Raw genomic sequence first — 27,557 nt, 5'->3', positions numbered from 1 at the left:
ACAGTTGTTTAATGTATTGTTTCGAGAAGAGAAACACGACAAAGAACTGATATTAAATGCCAAATAAACCTGGTTGACAATGCGTGTATTATCATTACTTTTTTCATTAATAGATTATGTAGGCCTAGCAAAAACCAAGAAAAAAAATACATACACACAATATAGAAACAGCATTTTGACTTCGATTTATTTCAATGTTTTTAATCACATTGTTTACACATGTTGGCTTAACAAACATGTTGATAATTTACACTCAAATTTGTAATAAAATGAAACCACAGTCGGCCATTATAGCAACAGTTCCAAAGACAGTCGTATTACACTATTTTTTGTACAAACGCGGGCAATATTTTTACAAAGCGATACAGGTGCGCTACAGGTGTGTCGGGACGGAGTAAATTCGCAATTTTTACGAACAACGTGTTCGAGAAAGAATCCCCGTCCAGCTTCTGGGTCATGTATAACAACATTATCTGAAGTCCAATTTGAATTACGATTTCACTGTTTGCAACATTTTTACGCTTTCATCTGCCCAACTGCAGAGCTGAGGGGTCATTAAATTAGCGCGATTGAAATGAAGGTGTTATTTGATGTTTACAGACACTTGAAAGTCATGTAGGCACACTCAGTTTAATTCTATACTATAATACAGGCAGCAGACACGATTTAAGTACCGTAAGAGAACATAATAAATACTGTTTTAGTTCATAAGCATCAAAGTCCTGTTCAATTGATTATCACTAAATCTTTTCTAAGCACAACTTCACTCTGCTGGAGCGAAAGAATGCATAATTTATAATAAGTAAACCTATTTCTAATGCTTTTTTTTTTATCAAACACACGTGATAAACGTAGACCTATACTTCATAGTCTCGTGGAAAGCAAAACCTCTCCACCACTTCACGAACAAAGTGTACCTTTTTATAATTAGCTCATAAGTCTTCAAGACGATTGACAAGACAGAAAATATGCTTTGTTCGCACGAAGTGAGGATCGGAGACGAAATTGCTTCATATGGGTCAAAGCTACTTCACAGCAATGCAAGGGGAGGTTTTTTTTATCTGCCACCAATCAGCTGCTTTTGAACGTAATGGTATTCTTCAAACTATGCATTAATTACGTTCGAGAAACAAAGCAGAACAGTATGGCACAGTGTCAGGAGGACAATGACTCCGAAGAAACTTAACATTAATATTTACACGATGTAAAACAAATATAAATATTTAAATATATTTAAAAAAATACAGTTTGCACCACAAAATTGAATTAATAACCAACAAGCCTCATTTTGAATGTGTACAGTTGCATAAATAAGTATCACACAGCAAATAATTGCGATGAAGAACAAAATTGCGTAACGAACCTTGCATAGTCAATATTTTCTCGAGAAACGTTCCATACCCCTTACTGGCAGTTAAGGTATGTAACAATGCCCATGTAAGCCGAGAGCCTAAGCAAAATCAACACAAGCTTGGCCAATAAGCCTGAGACGTAATGACGTCACGCTTTGTTTACATGTGCGCTTTCCTATGAAGTAGACGGTCCCCACTAAAGCTGGTGTCCCGACTTCGCTCCCATAGGAAAGCGCATATGTAAACACAGCCATTACGTCATCACGTCTCAGGTCTATTACAAAGCGATATTGCAACAATAGCTAAATATAAAGCATCGATTTGACGGTTATCAAGTTTGCAAAATGTAAAGATGGTACAAAACACCTGTAATTAATAATTATTTTCTCTAACCGCAATGCGTTTGTCAATTTAAACTTGTCCAAACAGAAGGTTCCGAAGCAGATGTATTTTGGTTTGCATCCACAATTTCAAAAAATGGTGTAGCGTACTCGTATATTTTACGTGTCATATAAATTATGTGCAACACATGTACACTTTACAGTCCCCTTATAAATATGGGGAAGTTCATTATGTGTGACTGCACCATTCGCGAATGGTGCAGTGTGGTAGTGACGAGAATCCATTGGGCACAGTGCGTCAGGCAGTCCGGTCAGGCAGTCGAATCTCCACCGGTTTGGTGTGGCGTTTCTCCTTAAGTTGAAGGCAGTCTGGAAAAGATGGTCACTTTTTTCTGTCCCTTGACCGATCTCCGTTTCTTGCCCAAGGATGTAGAGACAATCTGGAAAAAGTGACACAGTGACAATATCATTTAGACTGAGGTTATTCACAAAGACGATGACATGTCATGATATCTACAATCGTTATTCTCGTTGTCATTGTGGATTTGAACCGTCATCGTCGCCGTTATTGTCACCAATGTCATCATCCGTCGCATCATCGTCCTTTGCGTAGTCAATGGTATTACTTTCATAACTGCGAGGTCATTTAAACCACTGTCTTCTGCGTCTCATCGTCATTATCACCACACTGTTCAACACAATTATCGCCATAATAGTCACCAACTTGACCACTATCCCCACCATCACTTCACTCACCACCATGAGCTCCTGTCGTACCCCAATCAAGACTTACCGTTTTGACTTGCGCCTTGGTGAAGTCTCCGCGCACTTTCAGCACATGCCTGGCTTGTTTATCGGTAATATCAGGGTACTTGTTGGCAAGAACCTGAGTCGACCAAAAAGGAAAATTGTTGACGTATCAAATTATAGGATTACCTGAATGCTCTGACAGTATCACATAAATACATTGCCACGAACTACAAAAAGGCACGGGCTTTCGATGAAATCATAAAACTGCCAAAAGTCCCAATATTTATGCCGGAGATGTAGGAGTCTTACCAGTTTTATGGACAAATTTCAAGTTAGCTGCGAATGCGTGTTCGTACAGGGAACACTCTACACGGTTTTTATAAGGAACTGGTCAGTTACTCACAATTAACTCAGTGTTGACTGTTTGCTGGTCGCTAACTTGGACTAGACTGGCCAGCTCTCGAACCACATCCCAGCGAGAAATCTGCAACAAAATCCCAAAATAGAATGTTCAAGTGATGACATCATAGTATCAGGGTCAAAGTTCATGGAACTACTCAAAAGGAAACACAACACAACAAACTGAGGACTTTATAATCTACGGGCACAATTTTATCTTTTCTGTTTATACCTGTCCGTTCACTACGCTGAACTCTTCCAAGAACTTTTCCAGTTGTTGGCACTCCCGGCATATCTTATCGAATAGGCTCTGTCGGTCTTTCATGTCTCCTTTCAGAGTAATCCTCCTGTTTCGAAGAAATGAAGAGAAAATCTTTATGAGAGGAAAACATCGAGACCGTACAAACTCGCCATACTACTTTCAAAGTACAAGAAATTCAACGAAATAGATCATTATCATGTTGCGGCCATCTCTATTTTCCCCCATTCAAATCAACGTAACCCAAGCGAGGCTGGAAGGAAAAATAGTCTGGTTTTTGTTGGCACAAAAAACATTATCATTCAGTACTATTACTGGATACAGGGAACATGACTGAAATGGTGGCAGCAAGATAACGGTAAATTGTCCAGCTGGCCAAAAAGACTGACATGTTTTATTTTTAGTTTAATTTCGCAATCGTACTAAATATCCGTCTCATATTTACTTGTCTGTAAGCCCTTTCATGTAACCGACAATGAGCATCTCCTCAATCGCAGGCATCAACCACGTGCGCACGGGCTCTCGGAGGTGACGTAAGTATGACGTCATCACATCACACATCGTGTCCACTGCTTCTCTACCGTTTCCGGTCAACCTGAAGTCAATATAAAACAATACGAACATTAATACGATATAAAGATAATTCTAAATGTAGCATCGGTTTTTAAAATGTTTACAAAGTAGGCCATACCTATACATACCAATTTGGGGTCAGAAGCGTGGCAAGTTCAGAATTGATGTCATTCATGAGTTTCGGGAGTAGTAGTCGAGAACTGTTGAAGAGGAAAATAAGACAAGAAACAATAAACATTTTAAACAAGTAAACAAGTTCTTTATCGTTGTTGTTGTTGGTTTTTTAAAAAAATCTACCCGTAATCAATTGAACATTGATTTAAATGCCTATCCCCAATCTCATAAATTATATTAAGTAGGCCTATTAGAATAATCGTTTACCAATCAGCCGTTCTTACAGTCCGATGACAAAAGTGTACCAAAGATGGTCTTTTAATTTAGTTATTATTATATTTATTATTATTATTATTATTTATTATTTCTGGTAACGAAACCAAGGATATCTTCAAAAGCGCCCTATGCACTGTAGCTCGCAAGCCTGAAGAAACCTGAGAAGACATTGAGAAGCAATTACAGTTTTAGAGGTTGGAGGAAAACTCCAGAAGAATATTCTGAGTCAAACCCACAGAATCAGGTATATTTTATAGGGACTGAAAACCCAATCCACATATTGGCCCAGGCGGGATTAAAACCCGGGTCACAGCGGTGGAAGGCGAGGAAAGTACCGCTATATACACCAACCTGACTCCCAACCTTTCATTAATGATTTTCTTTTTAATAGCAATATGCCTCAGGAATAGTTTCAAAAGGTGTTTTATACCGGTGCAGTCATTCCGTAGGTTAGGGTTTTTCTAAAAACCAAAAACAAAAAAGGGCCTGACATTATGTTTAAAAGGCCTGACATGACTTGTGTGAACAGTCAGCAATGTTTTCTGGTTTCACATTCTGAAAGTCTCGTTTGTTATACCTACCAGACTTTCGTTTGCGTTTCGACTTTCTGGATAAGTTTCTGCATTGGTTCCTCGTCAAGCTGCATATTGTTATTGTTTCTGCTGTCTTCTGTTAACTGTTTCTGGGCCTCGCCCACTTCCTTCTGAAAAAAACAACAATGAAAACCAAAAATATTCTCAACCACTCAACAGTCCTCACTTTGAAAGATCCGTTTGTCTTGATATTACACATGTGCTGTTGGTGTAACGGTGAGCTAGATATTACAAAATGAGTGGAAAGTTGACAAAGATCACTTCGAGTTGCGGCACATTCAATTTTTATATCAGGAATAATCATTTAAATGTTCACATAAATGTGCTTTTCTTGCTATGATACCTAGTACATATGATCATTAATATTAATATCATAAGATAATTATTACGAACACCATAAAGAAATTGCGCATTGTTCTTTTACATCATCGCAGAATTTTGTTTTTTAACTGCGACACCTTAGAACGTCTTAAATGTTCTCTTATTTTCACTCAGAAACGTCTATTGTTCCCTTCTCCAAAAGATGCAAAGAAATATCAATCAATAGGACTACTTTTTATCCAACAAAGGCCCAACTTACCGTCATTTCGCGAAGACGTCCGGTGATCCTATCGAAGTTGTTCAGCAGGGCAACCTGTAAAGCAAACAATGACAGCAACTTGAATGCCCAATACAAATATTTCTTCAATATGGATGACACATTTCGTAAATAATAATAATTTTGGGAGGCTAATCATCCTTACTCGCAGCTGAGAAGCTGAATTGTGAACTGAGGACGCGGCTACAAAGTGTGTGGAGCCGCTGGCTTGTCTTACATTCTATTTCATGAACATACTGTTATTCAACGGGAAGCCATTTTCGATCGTGTTCCCTTAATCAATTGTATATATTGTAAACTGTTGAATGGGGTGGTACCAGACTATTTTAGGATTTGAGTGCATTCCAAGCCTCGCTTTTAATTTTTTTTGAATGTGGCTTATAACGTTGGGGTATGTTTAATCACAAGGTTAAAATTATTCATCAGAGCAGACTGGTATTAATTTTGTAAAGAAGTTTTATGTCACTGCTTTCATTTCTACTCGCAAGATCCGCCCCTAACCATACCATTGGTAAATGGCGAACAATTTGATTGACAGACATGCGCAATGCGCTCAGCTTTAGACAGTATTACCGCTGATGATTGGGAAAATAATCTCACCACGTATTTCTCGAAGTGGGTGGGCCTTTGTTCCTTGGAGTTCTTGCGTGCACCGTGGCGCAGCGGTGGGGAGACGCGGTGGTGCGCTCTGCCGCCTTGCGCGGGCTTGGCCTGGTCCTGGTTGATGTAGGACTTAGCATTAGCTGTAAGATGGGAAACAAAACAAAAAATCGATCAATCGGTCGGCCAACTAATCATTCATGCAAATAAAGACAATAATGATCAATCGACCAATGAATTATGTGGTAAGTCAATCGATCTGAAGATGACATTTTAGAATCAATAAAAAAGTATTGGTCAATCGACCGATGTATAGATCGTTATAGATACATCCATGGACAGGTATACTGTTACACGATCAACTATCATGAATCAATAATAACCAATAATCATTCAACTAAGCTATAAATCATTCAGTTGATATAGATAAACCAAATCGACAAACCAAATCATCAAACAATCTGATTAATCAACTACAATGGCTTGGATTAACCCGTTTCCCGCCAAAAAAAATAGTTGAAGGGCAAACAGCTCCCATGTGAAAGATTAGCGTAAGCCTGTGCCCATAATACCCACAATGCACAGCTGGACACTCACCTGTATATGACTCCATGATGGCGTCCAGTTCCTTCAGACACACTTTGGAGATCTGTCCATGCAACTCCAGGCTTATGTCTTTGGCTTGTCTCATCTAAAAATTGAAAAGAAAAAGGTGGTATTTCCGAGGTTACCAGGAAAAAGTAAAACACTTCCATTCTGGCAGGTATATTTCCTTTTATCCAAACAAATACCGTTTATTAATCAAATTCCGAAGTTTTGGAGACTATGAAGAAAATAAAATTTAAAGACGCTATCTCGTGTCAGGTTTGTTGCAGATATGACCATTCCAACTCTAGTATTAAAATGGTTCAGGATGTGGTCTTTACCAAAGTAAACGAAGCAAACAAAGTTATTTACGAGAGGAGTACAAACATCTTAACGGCAATGTTATCCTTTCGATAGTCTAAAGATGGCATATGGTTTCCCTGATCAACTTACATTTTCCTCAAGCAATTGCAGGATGTCCACTGGGAAGTGCGAGTACAGCGCCCCCGAGTGGTCGGCAGTTGGTCTCTCTTCGCTCCGCCAGTCCTGAGAAAAAAAAATGAAAGAGTCCAAAATACCGAAATGAATGAAAAACGTATCAACATGATAATATTACCCTTAACGTCAGGGTGGATATGATTTTAATGTTGGAGTATTTAAAAAGAAAAAAATACACGGATTGACTGTTAAAGATGCGTATCCCATGCTCTTCAAAAAATAATAGATTTTATTTCTCCTAATGAATTTTGAATTTGTTTATTGTGTTTTAACGAAAAATAAAACTTTATTCCGATTTTGGGCGTCCGCTACCCTCTAAAAAAAAGGCGTTTTATTTTGTGCACAAATTACCCGCCTTGTGATAGTGTGAGAGCCGAATTATTACTTGGCAGCCGATACTAGTTTTGTGAAGAAATAATTCAATTACTAATTTTTGGTGGGTTGTTCAGTTCATTGTCTCTTTCACTTTTATACTGCTCAAGTTTTGTTAAGCTATTTTCGAGGTGAGACTCGAAAATAGCACGGAGAATCGTCCGTTAAGGTATAAAGTGACTTACACTGATGTCTCTCTTGAGGGCGTTTTCCATCCACTCGTGAATGTGAACACTTTTTTCTCGGAGGAATCTGTTTGACAAAAGAAAGGGGAAAAAATCAATTAACTGATCTGATACTAAGATTAACAAATATGCAATTCGCACTATTAAAACGATATGATAGGACAGACGTGTTAGTCTGGTAAAATCAGGTTTACATCAGATGCAATGATGACGTAATAAGCAAACTATAGTCAGGTAAATTGGTGCACAATGGAATATTGTTCATTTGATGATAAAGGTATGAAATTTGGCACACAGTCAGAGTGTGTCATGGAAAAGATATATGGCTATAGGGCCATTTGCAGATTTGTCCTTTGAAAAAAACTTGAATAACATGCAATGGCCGCCACTTTGAAAATTTGGAAAACTGCTTGTTATTCAATACGGATATGTGTTTTCAAAGGACAAATCTGCGATGGCTCTATATAGCCAAATATCTTTCCCATGACATACTCTGACTGTGTGCCAAATTTCATACTTGTATCATCAAACTGAACAATCTTATCACCAATCTGCTGTACTTATTAGTCAGGTAAGTCATATACCAAAGATTTATTCAACCTGTAACTCTGCGTTGTTAATTCATGAAGTGTAGGGATGTTGAGAGATAAACCTTCAAATAATCCACTGAATCATGCAAGAGGTTTTAAAAACCTGCTTATACCAAGAGTAAGACGCGGGTTTGATCAGATTTCCCGTTGGCCCCCGGCCCTCTTCGATTCAAACCGAGCTATAAGTGGATTATCTGAGACTTTATGACAAAGGTATTTTGCACAGGACAGTTGTTTGTTCAGCACTTACTTGTCCTGAAGTTGGACAATCATTTGGCAAGGTTTGCAGTCGGCATTCTGGCAGTTGAAGACTCGATCGCTGTGAAAATTAAAGGGAATATACATCATTTGCTTTTGCTGTAATATTCAGAAATGGATGGAATTGGGGGGTTGGAAATATATAGCAAATATAGTTACACTGACTTTTTTGAGGTTTTGGGTTCGAAAATGCTATAAAAACCAAGAAAAACAATCATTTTCCTGTAGTCTGATTCCCTGACTCCATTTAAGAAGAAACAGAGCAGTTTACATATATTGGGGAATTGTAAGGTCAGGGAACCAGTCTAGCTGGCTTGTACCCGTTCATAGGTGTGTAATCGATTGCATTAACAAGTGCGATGGTCAACTGGGGCCAGTATTTGAAAAAAAAGCCAGTTTTTTCCAACGCTGATCGGCCGATCAGCGTTGGAAATTGACACAAAAATACCACTTTTCTTGAAAATGACAGTATACCAGGTGCCATGATTTTACAGGATGCTTTACACTGTCATTCACTAACAGTCCAGCAAGGTATTTCAAAATGATTTAGTAGTTTTATTTTTTGATGTTTGCAAATGTTGTATTTTCCCTTTAAGGATTTTTTTTTTAATTGAACAATGAAATTGATTGGAGTGGGTTTTGAACCTGTGACCTTCAGATAAAAATATTATATCACACCTAGGAAACCTGTGGTTTATTTGAGAAAAGAAGAAGAATATATCCTTTCTGTTATGATTCAATTTTGTTATTTCAATTTTTTTATCGAGCACCAATGGCTCACAGTAACAACCATTAACATGTTCTTATAAATATTCATAAGCGTCTTCATCAATTTTAATGGTCATGAATATTCAACATGTAGAATCTTACCGGCATAAGATCATCCAGGAGAGGACTTGTACAGTTTCCGTTTGATTCAGTTCGAACGAAAATCTGTCATGCATCTGAATTAAATAACATACAAAATATTTATCAGCCAATTCCAGGACGATTCTCATATCATAGGTTACATACTCACAATATGCATATTTATTTAAATGGATTTACATAACTGATTTACATACCTGTGACATCACGTTTTCGTAATACGTCATCACGTATATGTTGTACATGTCCCATTCCTCCGTGAAGAGTTGACTAAGATCCTTAAGAAGGAAAAAAATGGTTGAAAAAGTCAGTTTTAAATCCACAGACAAGAAGTTCAAAATTTTGGTCTCCTCTTTTGGGGATTTTACAAATATCAAAAGAAAGAAAACGGTAAAATACAGGAGTGTATGAAGAAAGCGCATCGTGGCTGGATCATCAACAACAATCGCTATTTAAAAGAGATAAAACATTGATTAAATCCCTTAGCCTCCAGCTAACATGTTACATTAGTTAAATGCGCAGTGACGATTCTTCTTTTCCTGCCATCTTATTGGCTGAATTCTCAAGTGCGCGCGAACGCGCAGACGCGCAACGCGCCTTACCTTGGCGTGCTCCAAGTCCTTCAAGATGGCATCTCTGGCCTTTGTGAGGCGTTGCAGGAGACGGCTGCCGTCCTTGTCCTCCTCTAGAATGTCGTGTGAGGGCGCTGTCTCGGAAGCCCTGGTAACGGAGACACCAAGAGGTTGAGTTATAACCTTTGTTTCAAGTTTCGTTCAATTACTGTTTCGTATTGCACGGACATGTGAATATACAGATGGATTTTATATGACACTGATGTAAAGAAAGTTGGCTCTGACATTTTTTTTGCAGGAAATAAAAGGCAATATACATCACAAGAAATGTTTTCTTCAACCCAGAAATGCAGGAAATCCTGTAACACATCCCCGATCGTGACCCAATTAACATAAAAAGAGAAGGTTGGGGTTGTTAAATTTGGTTTCGATTTGTATACATGTACTTTAGCAACAGCAGGATATTTTGTCTTTTTTTTTCTATATGATCCTAAGTTGTTTTTTTTGCGCACAAAAAAGTTGGGCAGTCATGGGGGAGGAATGTGTGCCGATTGGGGGGGGGGGGGTATACACTCTACCTGCCAGGAAGGGCGGATCCAGAACACAATGGGGGGGGGGCAAAAAAAAAATTCGTCCCCCAAAAGTGGGTCCAAAAATACGGCGTGGGGTTCGGGGCCCGCTTAAGGACCTCGAATTTTGTTTTGATTCTAGATGCTCTGTGGTGCGATCTGAGGCTATTTCTGAACACTTTGACCAATTTTTTGGGGGAAAAGGATGGTGGTTATTGCGACATCGCTTAAAAAAATTGGGTTCGTTTATTATTTTTTGGGGGGAGGGGGCCATGGCTCCCGTTTGCCCTCCCCCCCCCCCCCCCATTGACACGCCCTCGCCAGCCAGGGGTGTAGGCCGTGTAGTCAATTCCATCACAAGTGCATCGAAAGTCCAGTCACAAAACACAGTTCAATGCATGATGTAGGGATGTATTTGTCACAGTAAAAGCTTGTGACTTGACTTACATGATGGATTTGTAGACTTGTGCAATTGACATGCCATGTGATAGACTCGACATTAGCACTGTTATCCACGTTTTCCTGAACATCAGTTTTAAACATTGGCTGATATACACAATATCTTGTTAACCCCATGCGCACGGGAAGCGGTCATGGCCGCGGCCGCTAATCCTCATTGGAATGCAGTTGCCAGCTGTGGTATGCCGTGGCACACGGCTAGTGGGTAGTTCCACAGCTGCTGCTTTTGTGCAGTCCCGCTACCACACAAAGGCTGTGCAGTTATGCGGGCCACTTGCTCTATGTGTGGAGGAATGTCCCCATTATAACCCGTCCTTAAGGGGTTAATATCTAAAGACTTGATTTTTTTTTTGGGGGGGGGTGAAAACTACCCTGGGATGCACAGTGATGGCAAGGCTGTCATCTAAACGTTCGAAAATGTCATTCAAAGTATTAGCGCTGCAAAAATCGCGGGGGGATGATTCACTGATAATGCCAGCTGATTTAAAGTAAGAAGAAAACCCCAATCTTTTCCAGAACAACACGTATTGTTTTGTCACGATACATGTGTTATTCTTTTTCATGCACATCAAAACAATAAGTTACATGTAAACAAGAATGTTCGGCCATCTGGAAAAGGAACAACGCTTCTTCTACGAAGTGGAATTCCCAGGCCCGTGTCAATGTGCAAGCGCGATCATCATCGATTGGGAAAGAATTCCTCAGCGCGGGATGCGAGGGGGATTCCCCGTGTAGTCTCTCTTCGAGCTTTGAACTTTCACTCAGTCATCCACATTACCTGGCGCATTGCACGGCTTGTGAATGCTGTTTGCATGCGGCGAAAGTCGACCCAATATGAAGCCCGGGAAGGGACAGGGTGGAATTTTTTTTTGGAATTTCCTAATTCGTTCGCACGAATTAGTAATTCGTTCGCACGAATTAGTAATTCGTTCGCACGAATTAGTAATTCGTTCGCACGAATTACTAATTCGTTCCCACGAATTAGTAATTCGTTCCCACGAATTAGTAATGCGCTCGCACGAATTAGTAATTCGTTTGAACGAATTACTAATTCGTGCGAACGAATTAGGAAATTCCAAAAAAAAATTCCACCCTGTCCCTTCCCGGGCTTCATAACCCAATGCATGAGGGACATTGTAATAATTTATTACAAGTTCATCATGCATTGCATGCTCCTCGTATCATGTTATGCGCACAGTATAGGTCATATATCATCAGCACGTATCTTGCACATCGCGATGATGACTGTTCAGTATACTAGGGGCCAATTTAAGGAGCTACAGGATTAGAAGCAACATTTTGCAAGCCATAAAATGAGTTCGATTTTAAAAGACATGTTTGATTCCATTCGCGAACTGGGCATAGGCCCTATTTCGGTTTCTTTATCAGCACATAATTATAATAAGAAATATCTTGTTTCACATATTTTTCTTTCATGAGCTTCAGAAATTGAGTCTGTATTGTGCATAGTCATAAGAGAAAACCCGATTCAATAGACCTCATGCATTAAGGGGGAGTCAGAGGGCAATGGTTTTGTATGACTGGGATGGGCATGAATTAAACTCTTGTGCATTCATTGTGACTAAATGAAAATAACAAAGAATACCTCCGAGGTATGTTCGCGAGAAGAAGTTGTATTTATTCGTTTGACACGCATTTGACACCATTAAGAATATATGTCTATGCGGGGCCGGGGACGTGTTATTCTTGCAGACGGGTCGGGCCCACTCCATCACCGGTCCCAACACTCCAAGCTCCCGGTAAGGAATTTTGATGATGTTGCAACATCGTTTTGGGGAATTCCCATTTTTTTCCCCCTTGACCAATGCAAACCACTCTCGAAGCACGCCTGGAATCTGGCTCATGGCCAGTTGTTTTCGAGGAAACTTTCACCACATGCAGTTTTAACCCCAAAAGACTACGGGTAATTTTGGAGTGTTGAAATAATGGTGTTCACTATTTGTTTTTCTAAACTCGGCCCGTTGTCTTGTGCTCAATTCTTCATGCTTGATATTTTTATGCGAATGCAGCTTTCCATAATCATGACCGGGAGTCATGTAGTCCTATAGATGCAATCGGTAACACAGCCGCCTTATCACAAAATGTTGTATGTTTTAGTCTGAGATCAAATCTCAGTTTAGCGTTCTATTTAGCACGTGACAAATCAGGTAATTAATGAGCAGACTGTTACAATGTGCTACACGAAATTCAGGTGTTGTGGGGTTTTTTTTTGGGGGGGGGGCAGTGAGAAGTTTAGTGACATATCAAAGCAGAAGCCCTCAGATGTTTAGAGACAGCATTTTGCTATTGTGCAAAATAAACCCAAAGTGTGTCCTGATGTTTTCAAGCGAATATGAAGCATTGATATTTACACAAAGGATAGGTTAAAGAGGGTGAAGTTGTACCATGGCAGAAACAAACCCGCCTGAAATGAAAGAAAGAAAAGAACCAACTTGGGGCAACATTTTGTTTGTGGTCTTCAAGGTGTTTATCGACCCCGTTGCGTTCACATTTTTTCAGACTAAAATGTGTATAACCTCACGTAGCTCGTGTAAGACAATGTCCCTTGCGATAAGTTGTCCTTGTTTGAGGTTTATGACCACACTTGAGTTTTGTATGTTATTTCCTCGAATTTAATCTAAACCAAATTCCCACAACACTGTTTTAACTAACATTTTGTTAAATTTGTTTTTCCCCCGAGTCTCAATCTTCATATCCTGGGTTCCCCTTAAGCCCCCTATAATTTTCAAAATATCCAAGAAAGAGTAATAAAACTTTATACATGGCCTCATATATTTTTCTGTTTCCGGCCCAAGTTTGACACGGTATTCATTGCACTACGACTGAACGTACCGTAAGAGAGTTCACGACCACATGGGCTAGTTAAAGGGTATAATTTACAGGCAGGACATTTTTTTATGTTCACAACGATACTGTATCCGCAAAAGGTTTTCAATACCTATTTTTATATAATATCGTACGTACCACTATTCCACACAAAAGGTCAAATTACTGTGATTTTTCCTAGAAAGTGAAAGTTGAGTTTGTGTTTCCGTTTCCAGAATAATATCATACCACTATATTGCACACAAAAGCTCACACAGTCGTGAATTTCTATACGCCCGAGGACAAAGTGATTCCCTTTGTCTCTGTTATTATAACACTCTCCCAAATACTAAGCACTTAACCGTATACGATTGAGGAACCGTTTTCAACAAAAGACCCAACGCTCGAGGACTGAAAGGATCTTTTGTTCTCCCTTTGTATGTCTGTCCTCATAAATCCATACACACACTAAGGTTACTGAACAAAGAAGCGACAAACAATGTTCCCTAACCGGAATGATAAAACAAAATCATTCATTTCGACCTAAATTGGCAATTAATAAGGAGTGAGTCAAATTGATCTTTTGTACAAAAATAAGACTTAGCATTTTTGGCAAAGCATTTTTTTGAAGGGAGGCAAAATCGGGGACTGGCACAAGTGTAGACAATTACAATGTATTTCGTTCCCTATATAACTTTTTGAAAAAGTACGAAACAAAGAATAATTTTCTAAACATTCAGGCTTAAGTCATCTATATCGAATATACGTTCTGAAATTGTGTTCATATAGTCACGTTATGTACATGTTATAGAGCCTTTTCAGTCCGTTGGGTCACAAACGATCGAAACATGCTCCGCTGGATTACTGGGGGAGGGAAGTACTTAAAAATCGTACCTTTTAGAAACTTCGGACTTGATGACATCGAGACACTTCTCCCTCCATCTCTTCGGCCGGCCTGGAGTGACGCTTGGCCCGTCGTGTTCTGTGCCGTTCGCGGTGGATTCATTGTCCCTCCTGCGCATGGAATAACGAAATTGTTTTCAATTAGATACATTTCAATTTAAAAAAAAAATGGCTCCCTTTTAATTTTCTGTGTATTTTTGAAATTATTTTCAATTGATGTACAGTATCATAAAGTGTGATTTTGACACTGTCCATCTATTTGTAAATCATTTTCATTTGTTAAACTTTCGAATAAACAAAGAATTAACAAAGTGGAATGAAATCACTTTGAAGAAACTATTTGATGTTTTTTCTTTCTCGTTCTGCACATGTGCTGGTCATTAATGCATTATTCATGAGGCTTTATTCATGAGTCGGCCAAATTAAATTGAAAGCGAGATAAACTCTTCATTGTTGGAATTTGCGAGTAGAAATGAAAGCAATGAAATAAAAGTTCATTACAAATTAATACCAGTCTGCTCTGATGAATAATTTAAGATTTTGTGATTAAACATACCCTAATGTTTTAAGCCACATTTAAAAGAAAATTAAAAGTGAGGTTTGGAACACTCTCCAATCATAAAACAGTCTGGCACCATCCCATTCAACAGTTTTTAATTCATAAAACTGATCCAGGGAACACGATCGAAAATGGCTTCCTCCTGAACAAGGACAACCCCCTCTGTAATGGACCGATCCAGTAAGCACCGCCCCATAGTGTTCTGACCAATCACAGCCGTGATTTATGTCCGACGTGCGTGCACAAAAGTCCGACATGCGTGCACGCGCGTATGGTGCGCGCGGAAGGAAAATGCAGCGTGGCATTGGAGAGGAGCACATGTTAATTTGCCCAAGTGCGCACTGGGCGGAGCTTACTGGATCGGTCCATTCCAACACAGAAGTGCAAAATATTGTCATGTTTCGCAATTGTAGATTGAACCTCTGTTGAAAAAGCTTAGCACTTGGAGCATGACATATAAATACATGTAATATTGCCCGTTAAACGCTCCATACCTCTCTTCGCTATCCACAATCCTGATGCATGTTTCCAGTAAATGCCGGTCATAGGTCTTCAGACTCGATAGACGCATAAAGACTTGACGAATCTGCTCGAACATGGAGTTCTGTTTCCCAACAAAAACGAAAAGAGTAAAGTTGAGAATAAGTGAAACAAGGGTATTAGTTTTTTTTATTGAAAAGCTTGGCACACAAATTATTTCGTGTCCAGACATTTAAGTGTCTTCGATGCGTATATTATTGTTGCATAAGGACTTCAAACAAAACATTTGGAACAATTTCTCAAATAGAATCTTAAAAAACACAAACACAAAACTTTCAGGGCCAGAGCAAATTTTATATTCAATCCGTGAATCGCCCCTGCAACGGAATTAATTCCAAGGATACAGAAATATAAACAAGGGACTAGACCCAATTGATAACTTCCTTTGTGTAAACAAAAAATGAACACAAATGTACAGAATACCGGATGTGGCATTAGCCACAACAAAGATAATAACTGACAAACTAAATGACACGAAGGAGTTGTTACGACAGATGTACTGTCACCTAATGAACTCCGTAATTAGAAGGATGACCTCAAAAACGGTGATTGTGATACGCTTTGAACCGGGGTTACGCAATATGAAAGTGCATCTATTGTGATGACTAAGCGACATCGTTTTGAAGTCAAAACAAACAACTGCATAAAGTTTTGGAGAACAAATCTTCTAACTCTGTTTCTGTATAGTGGGGGGGGGGGGGGGGGGCTACCAGTTTTTCAGACCTCTGCAGAACATGTGCATGTGGTCACACTCGGTCATAGTGATGATTTCTCGGAAACATTCCTGTACGGAACCATGTTTCTAAGTAAACTTTTCAATGTCTCGTAAATCCAACAGTGACACCTTCACTTGATTTTTGGGGGCTGACTTTGTCTCCAAACATTATACATGCCCGCGCATATTGTACCAAGGAGCAAAAAAAAACCCAAAACAGCGCGAGTCTGCGCAGTTGTACACAGTACAGGTATAAATTCATCACAGGATCGAATTGACATTATATTTACACGATCTGTCTTTGTGCGTGATCAAATGGAACTACTTTTGCAATGAAAAAGAAAACGGCACAATTATTCTAAATTTTGTGATCAATATTACGCTGTCATTATGCCTCATTTGAGATATCAAAACATTTGGCCATTGACTAAAACAAATTACACCTAATCGAACTTTCGACGAAAACAAATCTGACAATAAAAGTTATGCACATAGGCTAGCCCTAAACATCACTATATTTTAAAAGACATAGGCTTAGATGGTCACCGTTTTTTGTCTTCATAATTCCAACCGTCATTTACGACAATTTGCCCGCCACACTAAATCAGCCTTGATTTGGAATTCAATGTTTAACACTTATACAAAACAGCTGTTGAACAATTTCCAATTCAAAATGTCAAGGGTGGACCTTATATTAGTGTCTTTTTGGCATGTTTTTGCAGGAAATACCGTCAAACCGAACCTTTGAAAGATAATTAAGTCTACATGTGACAAATTCCCCTCATGGTTCATGGAGACATACCGTAGTATTCTCCACAAACATTGGGGAAAAGACAAGTGGGTTGATACACATGCATTTAAAAAATCAAGCTCGACAAAACAGATCTGAACAACAGGAAGTGTTTAGGCCCGGGTGTTTTCGTTTGTAAAAAAAAAACTTCCTAAAATCGCTGGTAAGTTCAAATCAAGAAACTTCCAGACCTACTTTGAGTTTGAGGTCAGTAGCATTGTATTCTTTAGCTTTCCCAGTAATAAGGACCCGTTGTCTTATCTGGAATTCCTCCCTAACACACAAACATCAAAGTGTGGTTTATGGCAGGCAAAAGGGTACTATTTGTTTATCTAACCTTCAGAGAGCGTGAATGTTTGGACCTTTTTTCTGGAAATGTTACCACCACTGAGCCACCTCAGGGATACTATTTCTAACATGAGCAAGTGGGGCAACATGAGACCTAATAGAGCACTCAGTCGCCACATTAATACTTATTTTTTTCACTGAAAGATAATGTACACAAATATAAGTCGATTTCCGGTTTATTGCACGTACGTCCTGACATCCGAGTCTTGTTACCCTGTTTCTGATTTTCTTTACCATCGATCTTGTCCGTGACCAACTAAAATCGAACTGCCTGTGAAACTTCTCAAATCACAGTACAGTCGAACACCTTTACAACAAGGTCCTTGGGACTTTACGAATTACTTTATTATAACAGGTACCTTGTATTAACGGTAATGGAAAACAAAGAACAACAAAGACTTGAAACCTAAAGTTTTGCTTGTTATAAGCAGGATCTCGTATTAACAGTGCTCTTCTTATCAGAGTTCGACTGTACTCACAACAATTTATCTCTGGGAAAACAAGGGCTTCAAAACGGCTTCAAATCAAATTTATTGATTATAATCGTTCCGGTACGGTGTACGGGCTCACCAATAACCGTTACTTATTTTTGGACAAACCAGCCAGAATTTGTTTTCGACACGGCATTAATCTTCCTGCATAGTGTCTTTTCTATACAATGAACTGTTTTCCCACTGTCTTTGTGGCGTAGCGAATGTGCCACCATGCACTTCACTGAATATACTGTTTTCACTGTGACGACAGCAGATGACGTCATCAGTCAAGCTTGGATTGCGAAAGCAAAGAGAGAAATGGATTTTTTCATCATATTACTTTCCCCGGCTATTTAAAACAATTTTCATTCAAGTTCACAAACTCTCACCAGTCACCAACATTCAATTTCGTCCTAGAAAAATTTCCCACGCTTTTAACAAAACCAATTTAGTCATTTACCATTCAATTTCAAAGTTAATATTTCAATTAGTCACCGGGTTGAAAATATTCGTCATTACAGATCATTCGTCGGTCAGCATTCAGAGATCGAATTCGTCTCATATATTAGCTTAAATCAATTATACGAGAAAGTTTGGTTTCTTAATAACAAGGTTTGGCGTCAGAGACGAGACGAAATCGAATACTGGGACGAATACGTCATTGTTTGAATTTACTTGAACCAAATTTGAAATTGTCTTACAAAAGACGAAATTAAACATTGGAAGTGCACTCAATCGATGTTGATGGACGAATTTGAATATTAGAATCGGTGAATTCGAATGATAAACGTTTGGAAATAGCCGGGCCAACCTATCGTCATTGACACACCTTTCCAAATCATTCACGCATGTCTGCCGCCGTTACAAAAAAAGTGCGCAAGGTCATTGCGTAGGCGCAGCTAAAGTTGACAAGCAAGCAACCAACTCATGTTAGCGGTTATTGTTATTTTTTTGGGAACAGAAACAGATCTTCACGCCTTTTTGCGCACAATTTGTACCAGCCTGTATCCGAATTCACTGTATCCCTTGGAATTTGATTATATAATCCAGCCGTATTAATTCTGTATAAAACCCACGGTTTTGCCCCACGCTGATTGTCTGTGTTCCAGAGGCGTGTGGTCACCATAGCTCCCTGTGGACTGCAGTTTGTGTGTTTATGGTTCGGTCTTGTTCTGTTTATTGAGTACGGAAAAGTCTGTGTTCACTGCCTTTAATTTACCGAGTCCTTCATAGTTAAATTGTCAACTTGAATCCCGGATGGCCGATAAGTTCATCCATCACAAATGCACCCAATCGTCTTTCCGAAGAAACGGATGACGTCAGTATGCGACGTCATTTTATACCAATAGCTTTCATTCTATGTTTTTTTTATTAAACTAATTTCTGTCATCCTTCCTCCATGTTTCTGCTGTCTCGGGACCATACTACTTTAATGATATTTTGGCATAAGGCTACGGAAAGCAGCAGTCACGAATGTACATTTTTATTATACAAAGTGGATGAGTTCTGATAGAAGTTTAACAAGCCGTCAACAAAAACAACTTACCGATTCATGTTCCGCACCTTGGAACGACTCCTTGCGTATCTGATAAGGAACAAGGAAACATTCGGATTAGTCAACCAGAAAAACAAGTTGTTATCATTGTGAGTCCCTGAATCATGATGACTCATGACATGATTGTTTTCAGGTATATAGTCCGCCCGGACGGATGAAAGACTTCAATTTGCCAAAAAATAACAAACAAACAAACAAAAACCAAGACGCTTTAGATTTTCAAGATCTTGTGTATCTGGTAGTATTTGCCATATGCCCTATATAGAAAATGACTCGTTTTGTACAGGGCGAGTCAAACCAAAAGGGAAACCCATTGCGGGACCATTTTTGTAATGAAGTTCATCATGTAGTAATTTCAATTCTAGGATATAAGCCCAATTAATAAGCTTTCTTTCAGTACAAGAATCATTCAAATCACTCATGTACTTTTCAATTTACGGAATTTTAAACACCACCACCGTTTTAAAGTTCTGTCCTCGGATCACAAAAAAGGCAAGTGTTCTTCCAGCAAAACGAAAACAGTTCACGTACCGTGATCCCTATGTGAAGTGTTTTCGTTTTGCTGAAAGAACACTTACCTTTTTTGTGATCCCTGGACAGAACTTTAAAACGGTGGCTGTTTTTAAAATCCCGTAACTTGAAAAGCACATGAGTGATTTGAATGATTCTTGTTCTAAAAGAAAGTTTATCTGAACTTGTATACTCCTAGATTTTGAAAGTGCTTCATGTAGAACTTAGAAACATGGTCCTGCCACCTTTGTTTGTTTTAACTCACCCTGTATATTTGATGAGAAAGAAATGAAGGACAGACAAAATAGGTGTCAGCCCAAGAATCATAATGAACGTCAATTGGTAATCTAGGCCTATCTTTTGGATCCCGACACTGTCTGTCTCGACAATTTTTGAAGCTCCTATTGTTTCGTAAAATGCACAATTCATGAGACGAAAATTCTAACCTTCGTTTCTACATTTGTTTCATCAACCCCGGCGAGTTCTTCATGGATATCGTGCAGAATCCCGTCTCGCCAAGTCTCGAGCTGTTGCAGCCTGATAGAGACAAAAATGATATTCATGCACAAAATGAATCAAAAGTTCTAATTAACTACCACAGCTCGTGTTGAATATTGAACAATGTTATATTTGTCCCACTTTTGACGTGTCCACCGAGGGAATTCGCCTGTCAAACACATCTTTCGGTCCCACATCGCTCTTAAGTAATCGTCCAGCGGCTTCAGTTCAAATAACCCTCGTTGTTTATAAGCATTATCATTTTGGTGGCGCTGCATAAGGGCGATCCTTTTGGGAGTGACTAAAATATCTGCATTTCATGGTTGTTGTTGAATATTCTAAGATCATTCAACAAATACTCAATCATACGTACTTTTTGTAATTCCTCCATAGGTTGTCGCTCTGGTTTGCAGACGGTCTTCGTTCCATCTGGATCGTAATGCTTGGCTTTCTCTTCTGAAACACACAGTAAAGACGAGGCAAATGTCTTCTCTCAGTCTTTCTCTGTTTTTATCAATGCTAATTAAATGAGGGGTCACAACATATATAAAGCTATATGGCAGATCCTCCTCTGGCACCAGCCGGCTGAAAAGTCACACAGGGATCAGGGGTTGGGTTCCCGACCAGGAATTGGCAATGGCAGACTGTTTTGGAAAGTCGATGGCAAAAAAAGGAACCACAGCGTAACTTGCAATGGAGACGAAGACGTTGAGATTGTTGTCATGCCTCTGAACATGGAGCTAGGCTCTGAACTACAACTGCAAAGCTTGCCAAAAAGGAATACTGGTTCTACACAAGCCTATACCAAAGTGTACATGTCCATCCATAATGCGCTATGCAGGAAGCAAGCACCACCCGCGTCATTTTTCAACTTAGCTCTTATCTGTGACTCAAAACAATGATACCGCTGATGTTGAGTTATATAACCGGGCCATCACAAGGGTATACTTTCTCATGGTCACTGCACTCTACCTCCATGCTCCGATTATACTCCAAACACCGATGCTCAACAACAGCCGAATGACACCATGAAATATTGACGCAAACGGTGACCTGCCGCTATATGCCGTTTAACACCGACATGTTTTTTCCCAGCACATGATTGTCATTATGTCGTTTATACTGTACGTGTGCTACCGCATACGTGAGACCGGGTTCAGCCTTTACAGCAGGATAATGATACAAACACTCTGCCAAGGACATTCCCTATACATCATGTAGATTTCAAAGGGATTAACTGTTGTGTTAAAACGCACTCGCGAATTTCCGTTCCACTTGCCGACCATGAAAAGATTTTATTCACAGACTTTTAGTCACCCGTAAAGGTGGCTATGGTCTGTGGGTGTCCCCTCCGGCAAAAAAGTGGTGGATAAAAAAATCTTGCTGCTGTCATATTGTACGACAGCAAAAGATGACAAAACCATCTTGATCAAAATAGACTCACAACAACAAAAAACTTCAATTGAAAAAAACCCAAACTTTATGAGCTCTGTAGTATAGGCCTGTTATGTAAACTTTTACAATAATACATCCGGGATGTGGTAAACTGTAAGGCCTGTAAAAACAGTTTATAAAAGCATAGAAACCCCATAACAATCGCATTATAAATACATATGTGATGAATTTCGAGACAGCGAAGTAATACGTTTGTGTGTGTGAAAAAGCTTGCCCCAGCAGTATATGTATAAAATTCTCTTCTCCTATACTAGGATGCACGTCAATATTACAGGCCACAATGCACAGATAATGATGAGATGCGTATACAATGTGCCATGGCACCAATTAAGCAGAAAGATTTTACTCATCTGCACGTTCTTAAAAATCTAAACAATGATAGGAACGTTCAACGAAAAAAAAGAAGAAGAACGAATCTAGCTACTCATCGACAGAACTACGTTGTCGTAGTACAGGATTATGCGGCATCGGTCTTAATTATATGCGTCAGCGATGAATGAAAATGGCCGATGCAAAATGGCACGCACTTCAACGACAAAAAGAAAACCTACACATTTTGTCATTCTCTCTACGGTAAAATAGGACCTACAGTAATTACCCAGATTGCTACTCGAAGAAGGAGTCGCCACTCGCCAGACTATGACGATGATGCATAAGAAAGAAATATCCGTGTGCAGAGAGACTACAGCAGAAACATACTGGCTGTGTTCAAACCTCAACGCATCGTATTATACTTATACGCGGAATTCGTGCACTGGGGGAAATCCCCTGCTCTATATTTAAATTTCGTGAAACAAGGGTAACAGCACTGTACTGGTCGCACGGTCAGCATCATACGGCGGCGTCCACTGACCCGTAAGATAATTTATCACGTCATACCTTTTTGTGTTCCTTGTCAAGTCAAAACACCCCATCACAAGGTTCCATTGGGTTCCATTGTGTTGCAGTTATTTTTTGCCTCAATGAGCAAATTGAACAATAGTGATCAAACGGGCACATGTATTTTCAGTAGCAGCGAACCTCCTTTCCATGTCAGAAAACCATTTTGGAGACATAACATCTTGCATATTTATTAGTTCAGTCAATAACTCTACTCTATACACAACAGGCAGAACTGAATGTAGTTCATTTTAACTTTTAAGAGCAGACAAACAGTCGTGATTATCACATCATATCATTATCATAATCATTTCTATTATTATCGTTCACTGTGAAGAATAGGATGTAGGCCTGGGCCTAAACCTGTACCTCACAAAATACGGTGTCACATGAAAATCGGACTCGTATGAAAATCGGACTCTTTTTCCCTTTTATTAGTTAAACCCTCTCACATGACCGGTCCCTCTCCTAATTATCTATGTATGTTTATTTTTTTATTATTATTCTACATGAGCGGATTGTATCAGCATCGTTCTTCCACGAAGGGTGGGGGTCGGGGTGGGGGTCGGGGGGTTGGGGGGTTGGCCGTCTAGAGCCAACCGTGCGCGCTAACGTACATTCGGCACGTTCCACTCGATCAAAAGGGTTATTGAAATCAATCGTTTTAAAGTTGTATCCATGCACGGATCATAAAAAAGTAAGTGTTCTTATAGCAAAACGAAACCAATTCACATGCATCCCTAATTGTTTTCGTTTGGCTGAAAGAACACTTATTACTTCAGTGATCCGTGGACAGAACTTTAAAACGGTGTTTGTGTTCAATAACTTGACAAGTACAGAGTGATTTTGAATGATTATTGGACTAAAACGTAAAAGAAATGCTCATTGATTGGGATTTTTCATATCCTAGATTTTGAAAGTGCTACAGGCAAAATTTCATTCAAAAACTGGTCCTGCCATTGGGTTTCGTTTTTGTTTACTCATCCTGTATTTCGTCCATTATGTAATCTTTGAAAAAATAACTACTGTACATCTATCATTAAATGATGTCCATATAGATCCGATACTAATCTGGTTAAAGGGGCTTGCTGATTTGTTCGCGAGAGAAAACGCTATGCTTGGTCACAATTGTGAAATTAATAAATACATCGAGACAATTTACATTTCGGCAACCAAGAAGGATAAATACGGCACTATACGTATAGTGATCTCCTTTAGCCATTTAATAATTTTTTCCTCCAAAATAACGATGTGCAATGTTGGAGATCGAAAATCCAAAACACTGTGAAGGCAACGTCAATTTTCTACCCACCCGAACCCTTCAAAATCCAACTGCATGTTTTGTTTGATTCTGTTGGAGTGAGGACTGCACTAGTAAACTGATTTGCTTTACATGGGGTTAGGCATACCATGATGGAGCTATAAAACACATCAGAGCTAGTCCAACAGTTTGGGTGTTGAGTTCATGGTGTTGGATTTTGCAAGAGTGAGGAAGGTTTCTCGCAAACCACTCAAGGCGGGACAGAATAGCTTAAGAAGCAAAATAACCCGATCAAGTACCGGAAAATTGTCAGCCGAAAATTCCGATAGATTTATGATCCTACCTTAAACAAAAACATCGGCAGTTTCTTCCCGATCCCCGCTTTCTTCTGTACGCGTCTTGTTTTCTTCATAATTCCACTTGCTCTTAATTCTCGTTGCATGAAACCACAGTTATTATGATATTCGCTTCTCTGACTGAAACAAAAGCCCAGCTGGCCCCTTTATATACCCAGCTAGCGGGGAAAGTCAGCAACCAAGTCATAAATAACTTTTTTTTTCTATCGCGCTCAAATCGTCGTTTCCTGGTATACGAGCGCCTGGTTCGGCGGCTCAACTGACAGAGAGGGATCACGCAGGGATCACGGATGTTGAGGTGAATATACGCACGTGAGAGAGAACACGTGTTCGTATAGCCTACCTTCATTGGTTTACTTCATTGAGGAAGTAAATATTAATTGCAAAAGATCGAAAGTGTTTCTTTGTGGTGATGATATCACACTCGGAAAATCCATTTTATGTTTTGAAATTAACTTTTACAAGAACTAGATTAGAGTCCACTATATTGGGGATTACCTCAGAAGTTGAGCAAGTATTAACATGAACCCAACAGTGGTGGGCAGCCGTGTTAGTCAGGCAGAAACAATGAAAAGTACGGGTAGCACTAAAAAAAAAGAGTCTATTGAACAAGAATAAAAGTTTGCATTTTTTTCCCGTTGCTACAACAACTTCATCAGATACCAATGACCCTATACGGTATTCCTAGACTTCACAATAGCCTTTATGTAGCTGTAATTAAGTTGACGAAATACGGACAGTCATCACCGCAGAATGATTGGGCAATCACGTTTGCTGAGGCATGAGGGGGGTCTCCCTAAATTTGCTAGATTACCCCATCATCATTCGTCATACAGAACCTGCCGAAATGGTGGTTTAAGAGTTTATCGAAGTTCGTTTTTTTTTATATAATGCAAGTCGCCCGTCACAATTACGGCATAGGTGGGGGCTACCATATTAGGTTCAATGTGAGAAATGTGCATCCGTGGTTCAAGTGAATAGGCTACATGAAGTGTAGTGTTGAACAGTTTGCTGAAAGTTGCTGTGACGTGACAACAACGAATTTTACCGTATTAATTATTACATATCTATCATAGGCCCATAGTATATAGTCCGAAAATTTGGGACTCTCATGTGTATGCCAGTCCCAAAGCTTAAAGTTAAAGGTATTGAAAACATGCAAGAAAATTGACTGGCACCCAGAAGAACCAGTCCAACAACCCTTCAGTACTGCATCAATCAACTGTGCCAAACTAAAAAAACATCTGGCATGTCTGGTACATGTTGATATAGCTCTGTGGTTGCACCACACATATGACTGTACCAGTCTAGTCTTTGGCCTCAAATCGATATCATGCACTTGACTTCCTCTCAGGTGCAAAATAATGAAGAAATGTCTCCTTTTAAAAATTGAATTGAGGCTTCAAACTTAGTTTAAATACGTATTACGTACTGACGACCTTGTCTTTCCCTCATTAAAATTTTGGAGAATTTCGTCAGCCAAAGAGTTAGTTCTTCTTCTGTCCTTAGACCTTCAGCTCCGTTGCAGCAAGCCAGTCCCAGTGTGTCATTGTCTAAGTCAATTAAGCCACGATCACCATTCGGTGGCCGGTATATGGGACAGCTGGTCATCACATGTTCCACAAAAGAGTTAGTTAAGTCATGGTAGGCCTATGGCCTGATTTCGTTTTGTATGTTTCTCAGCAATCAAGGGTCCCTGGGCCCATGGTATCTCCATGGTGCTATGAAAAGGATGTGTTTTATAAATTGTTATAGCTCCATGGTATACCACGATCCATGTGTGGGCCGACATCACGGTCACATAGTTTTGAGGTGATATTGATTTTTCCATAATTGAACTAACCTTTCCCGAGGGCACGTTGTTCCCCATACTTTTTCTTCTTCAGCAACAGGTGTTCACTCGTCAACGTATACGGTGACAAACTGGGATTATCTGGATCTATTGGCTCCGTCTCTATGATGGGCCTGCCATCGTACTATATCCTACGACTCGCTACGAGCTAATTTTAGTGCATACCGTCAGGATTTTTAGCACGCGAAGTGTATGCCATGTGAACGATTTCTTCCATGATGAATATGTATTGAATGTTTACGTATAGCCGCCGTAAGTAGAGTTCACGAGTCACTTTCCCTTAGAAAAAAATATCCCGGGGCAGCACAAAGGAAACAGCTTTGCGGAAGATTATACGTTAATTGCATGGTATGTCCTCTAGTTGCGTGTTGCAACCGTATCATGATGGTTGCAAGAACTGAAGAAGGCTGAAAATGAAAAGGGGATTTCTGAATTCTTTAATGTTGTGTAATGTGCAGCGCGGAATGGCGATGAGCGGTTATCAACATGTGACAATGGCGGGGACAGAGGTCGGTACTGTTATGACCGAGACTAATTAAAAAAAACAAAAACGACCAGATTTGAATAAACAAGTACGATCTTATGAACCAAGATTACAGAAATGAGTATGAGTAAACTAACAAGTCTCTTTCGAAATACACTAAACCAAAAAAGAAAGTCCCCCCCTAATACTTTTTGTCTAACTCAAAAACTCTCGCTCAAATAACGACTAATCAATACAGAAATTCCTTAGCAATCCAGCCATACTCTTTTTGTGGTCCAAAACAGTGATAATGTGTACGAATTTATGCAATTTATGACAACTGATATACCGGACTTAGGAAAACAGTTGCACTTTTGTACACCGTAGTTGTGGTTCACACTCACCTTGCACGTATCATGATACAAAAGTGCAACTTTTTTCGGTACCACTTGTCATAAATTGCATAATTTTGTACACATTATCACTGTTTTGGGCCAAACAAAGAGTAAGTGGCTAGATTGCTAAGGAATTTCTGTTCTGATCAGTCGTAATTTGAGCAAGATGTGCCCAGTAGTTTTTGAGTTACACAAAAAGTATCAAGGGGGACTTTTTGGGGGGTTGAGTATACTAGGCCTATACATGCAGCTCATTGGAATCAGTTTCGTCCACTTTCCGCGAAATAAATGCCAGCCGCGCAAACAACGGTTCGGCGAATTCGCGATACATCGTCACGTACCCCCGGAGAGCAAGAGTTGAACCTCAGT

The 27,557-nt window shown here is 39.5% G+C and overlaps 1 protein-coding gene across 5 annotated transcripts; it reads right to left on the bottom strand.

Annotated features, from left to right (window-relative positions):
* Positions 1-162: 162 nt before the first annotated feature.
* LOC119745627 (exocyst complex component 3-like) lies at positions 163-26,424 on the bottom strand. 5 transcript variants are annotated; one of them, XM_038222130.1, is made up of 22 exons: positions 26,322-26,424; positions 20,901-20,983; positions 20,476-20,566; positions 19,511-19,549; positions 15,593-15,702; positions 14,531-14,650; positions 9,813-9,930; positions 9,408-9,488; positions 9,214-9,287; positions 8,336-8,404; positions 7,496-7,562; positions 6,894-6,986; positions 6,453-6,546; positions 5,856-5,998; positions 5,238-5,291; positions 4,646-4,767; positions 3,803-3,874; positions 3,547-3,696; positions 3,075-3,189; positions 2,847-2,927; positions 2,487-2,579; positions 163-2,133 (listed from the first exon to the last, which is right to left on the bottom strand). In XM_038222130.1, the coding sequence occupies exons 1-22, from the start codon at positions 26,346-26,348 to the stop codon at positions 2,047-2,049; spliced, it is 1,983 nt and encodes a 660-aa protein (XP_038078058.1). In that variant the 5' UTR covers positions 26,349-26,424; the 3' UTR covers positions 163-2,046. The 5 variants fall into 5 exon arrangements, with proteins under 5 accessions (XP_038078058.1, XP_038078055.1, XP_038078056.1 ...); XM_038222127.1 differs by lacking the exon at positions 26,322-26,424 and adding an exon at positions 24,466-24,719; XM_038222128.1 differs by lacking the exon at positions 26,322-26,424 and adding an exon at positions 24,466-24,719 and having other exon boundaries at positions 4,646-4,764.
* Between the last annotated feature and the right edge of the window lie 1,133 nt (positions 26,425-27,557).

Source organism: Patiria miniata, unplaced genomic scaffold (assembly GCF_015706575.1).
Source record: "Patiria miniata isolate m_02_andy unplaced genomic scaffold, ASM1570657v1 HiC_scaffold_7, whole genome shotgun sequence".
Lineage (NCBI taxonomy): Eukaryota > Metazoa > Echinodermata > Asteroidea > Valvatida > Asterinidae > Patiria > Patiria miniata.
Note: the sequence above shows the minus strand (reverse complement) of the source record. Positions and strands in the feature narration are given on the sequence as shown.

Excerpts from the sequence above, each read along its gene's own strand:
- LOC119745627 (XM_038222127.1), bottom strand. The coding sequence starts at position 24,564 with ATGCAACGAGAATTAAGAGCAAGTGGAATTATGAAGAAAACAAGACGC. Across the intron at positions 14,651-15,592 it reads ATTGTGGATAGCGAAGAGAG|GAGGGACAATGAATCCACCG; the intron begins GTATGGAGCGTT and ends TTCCATGCGCAG. Across the intron at positions 2,134-2,486 it reads CCAAGGCGCAAGTCAAAACG|ATTGTCTCTACATCCTTGGG; the intron begins GTAAGTCTTGAT and ends CACTTTTTCCAG.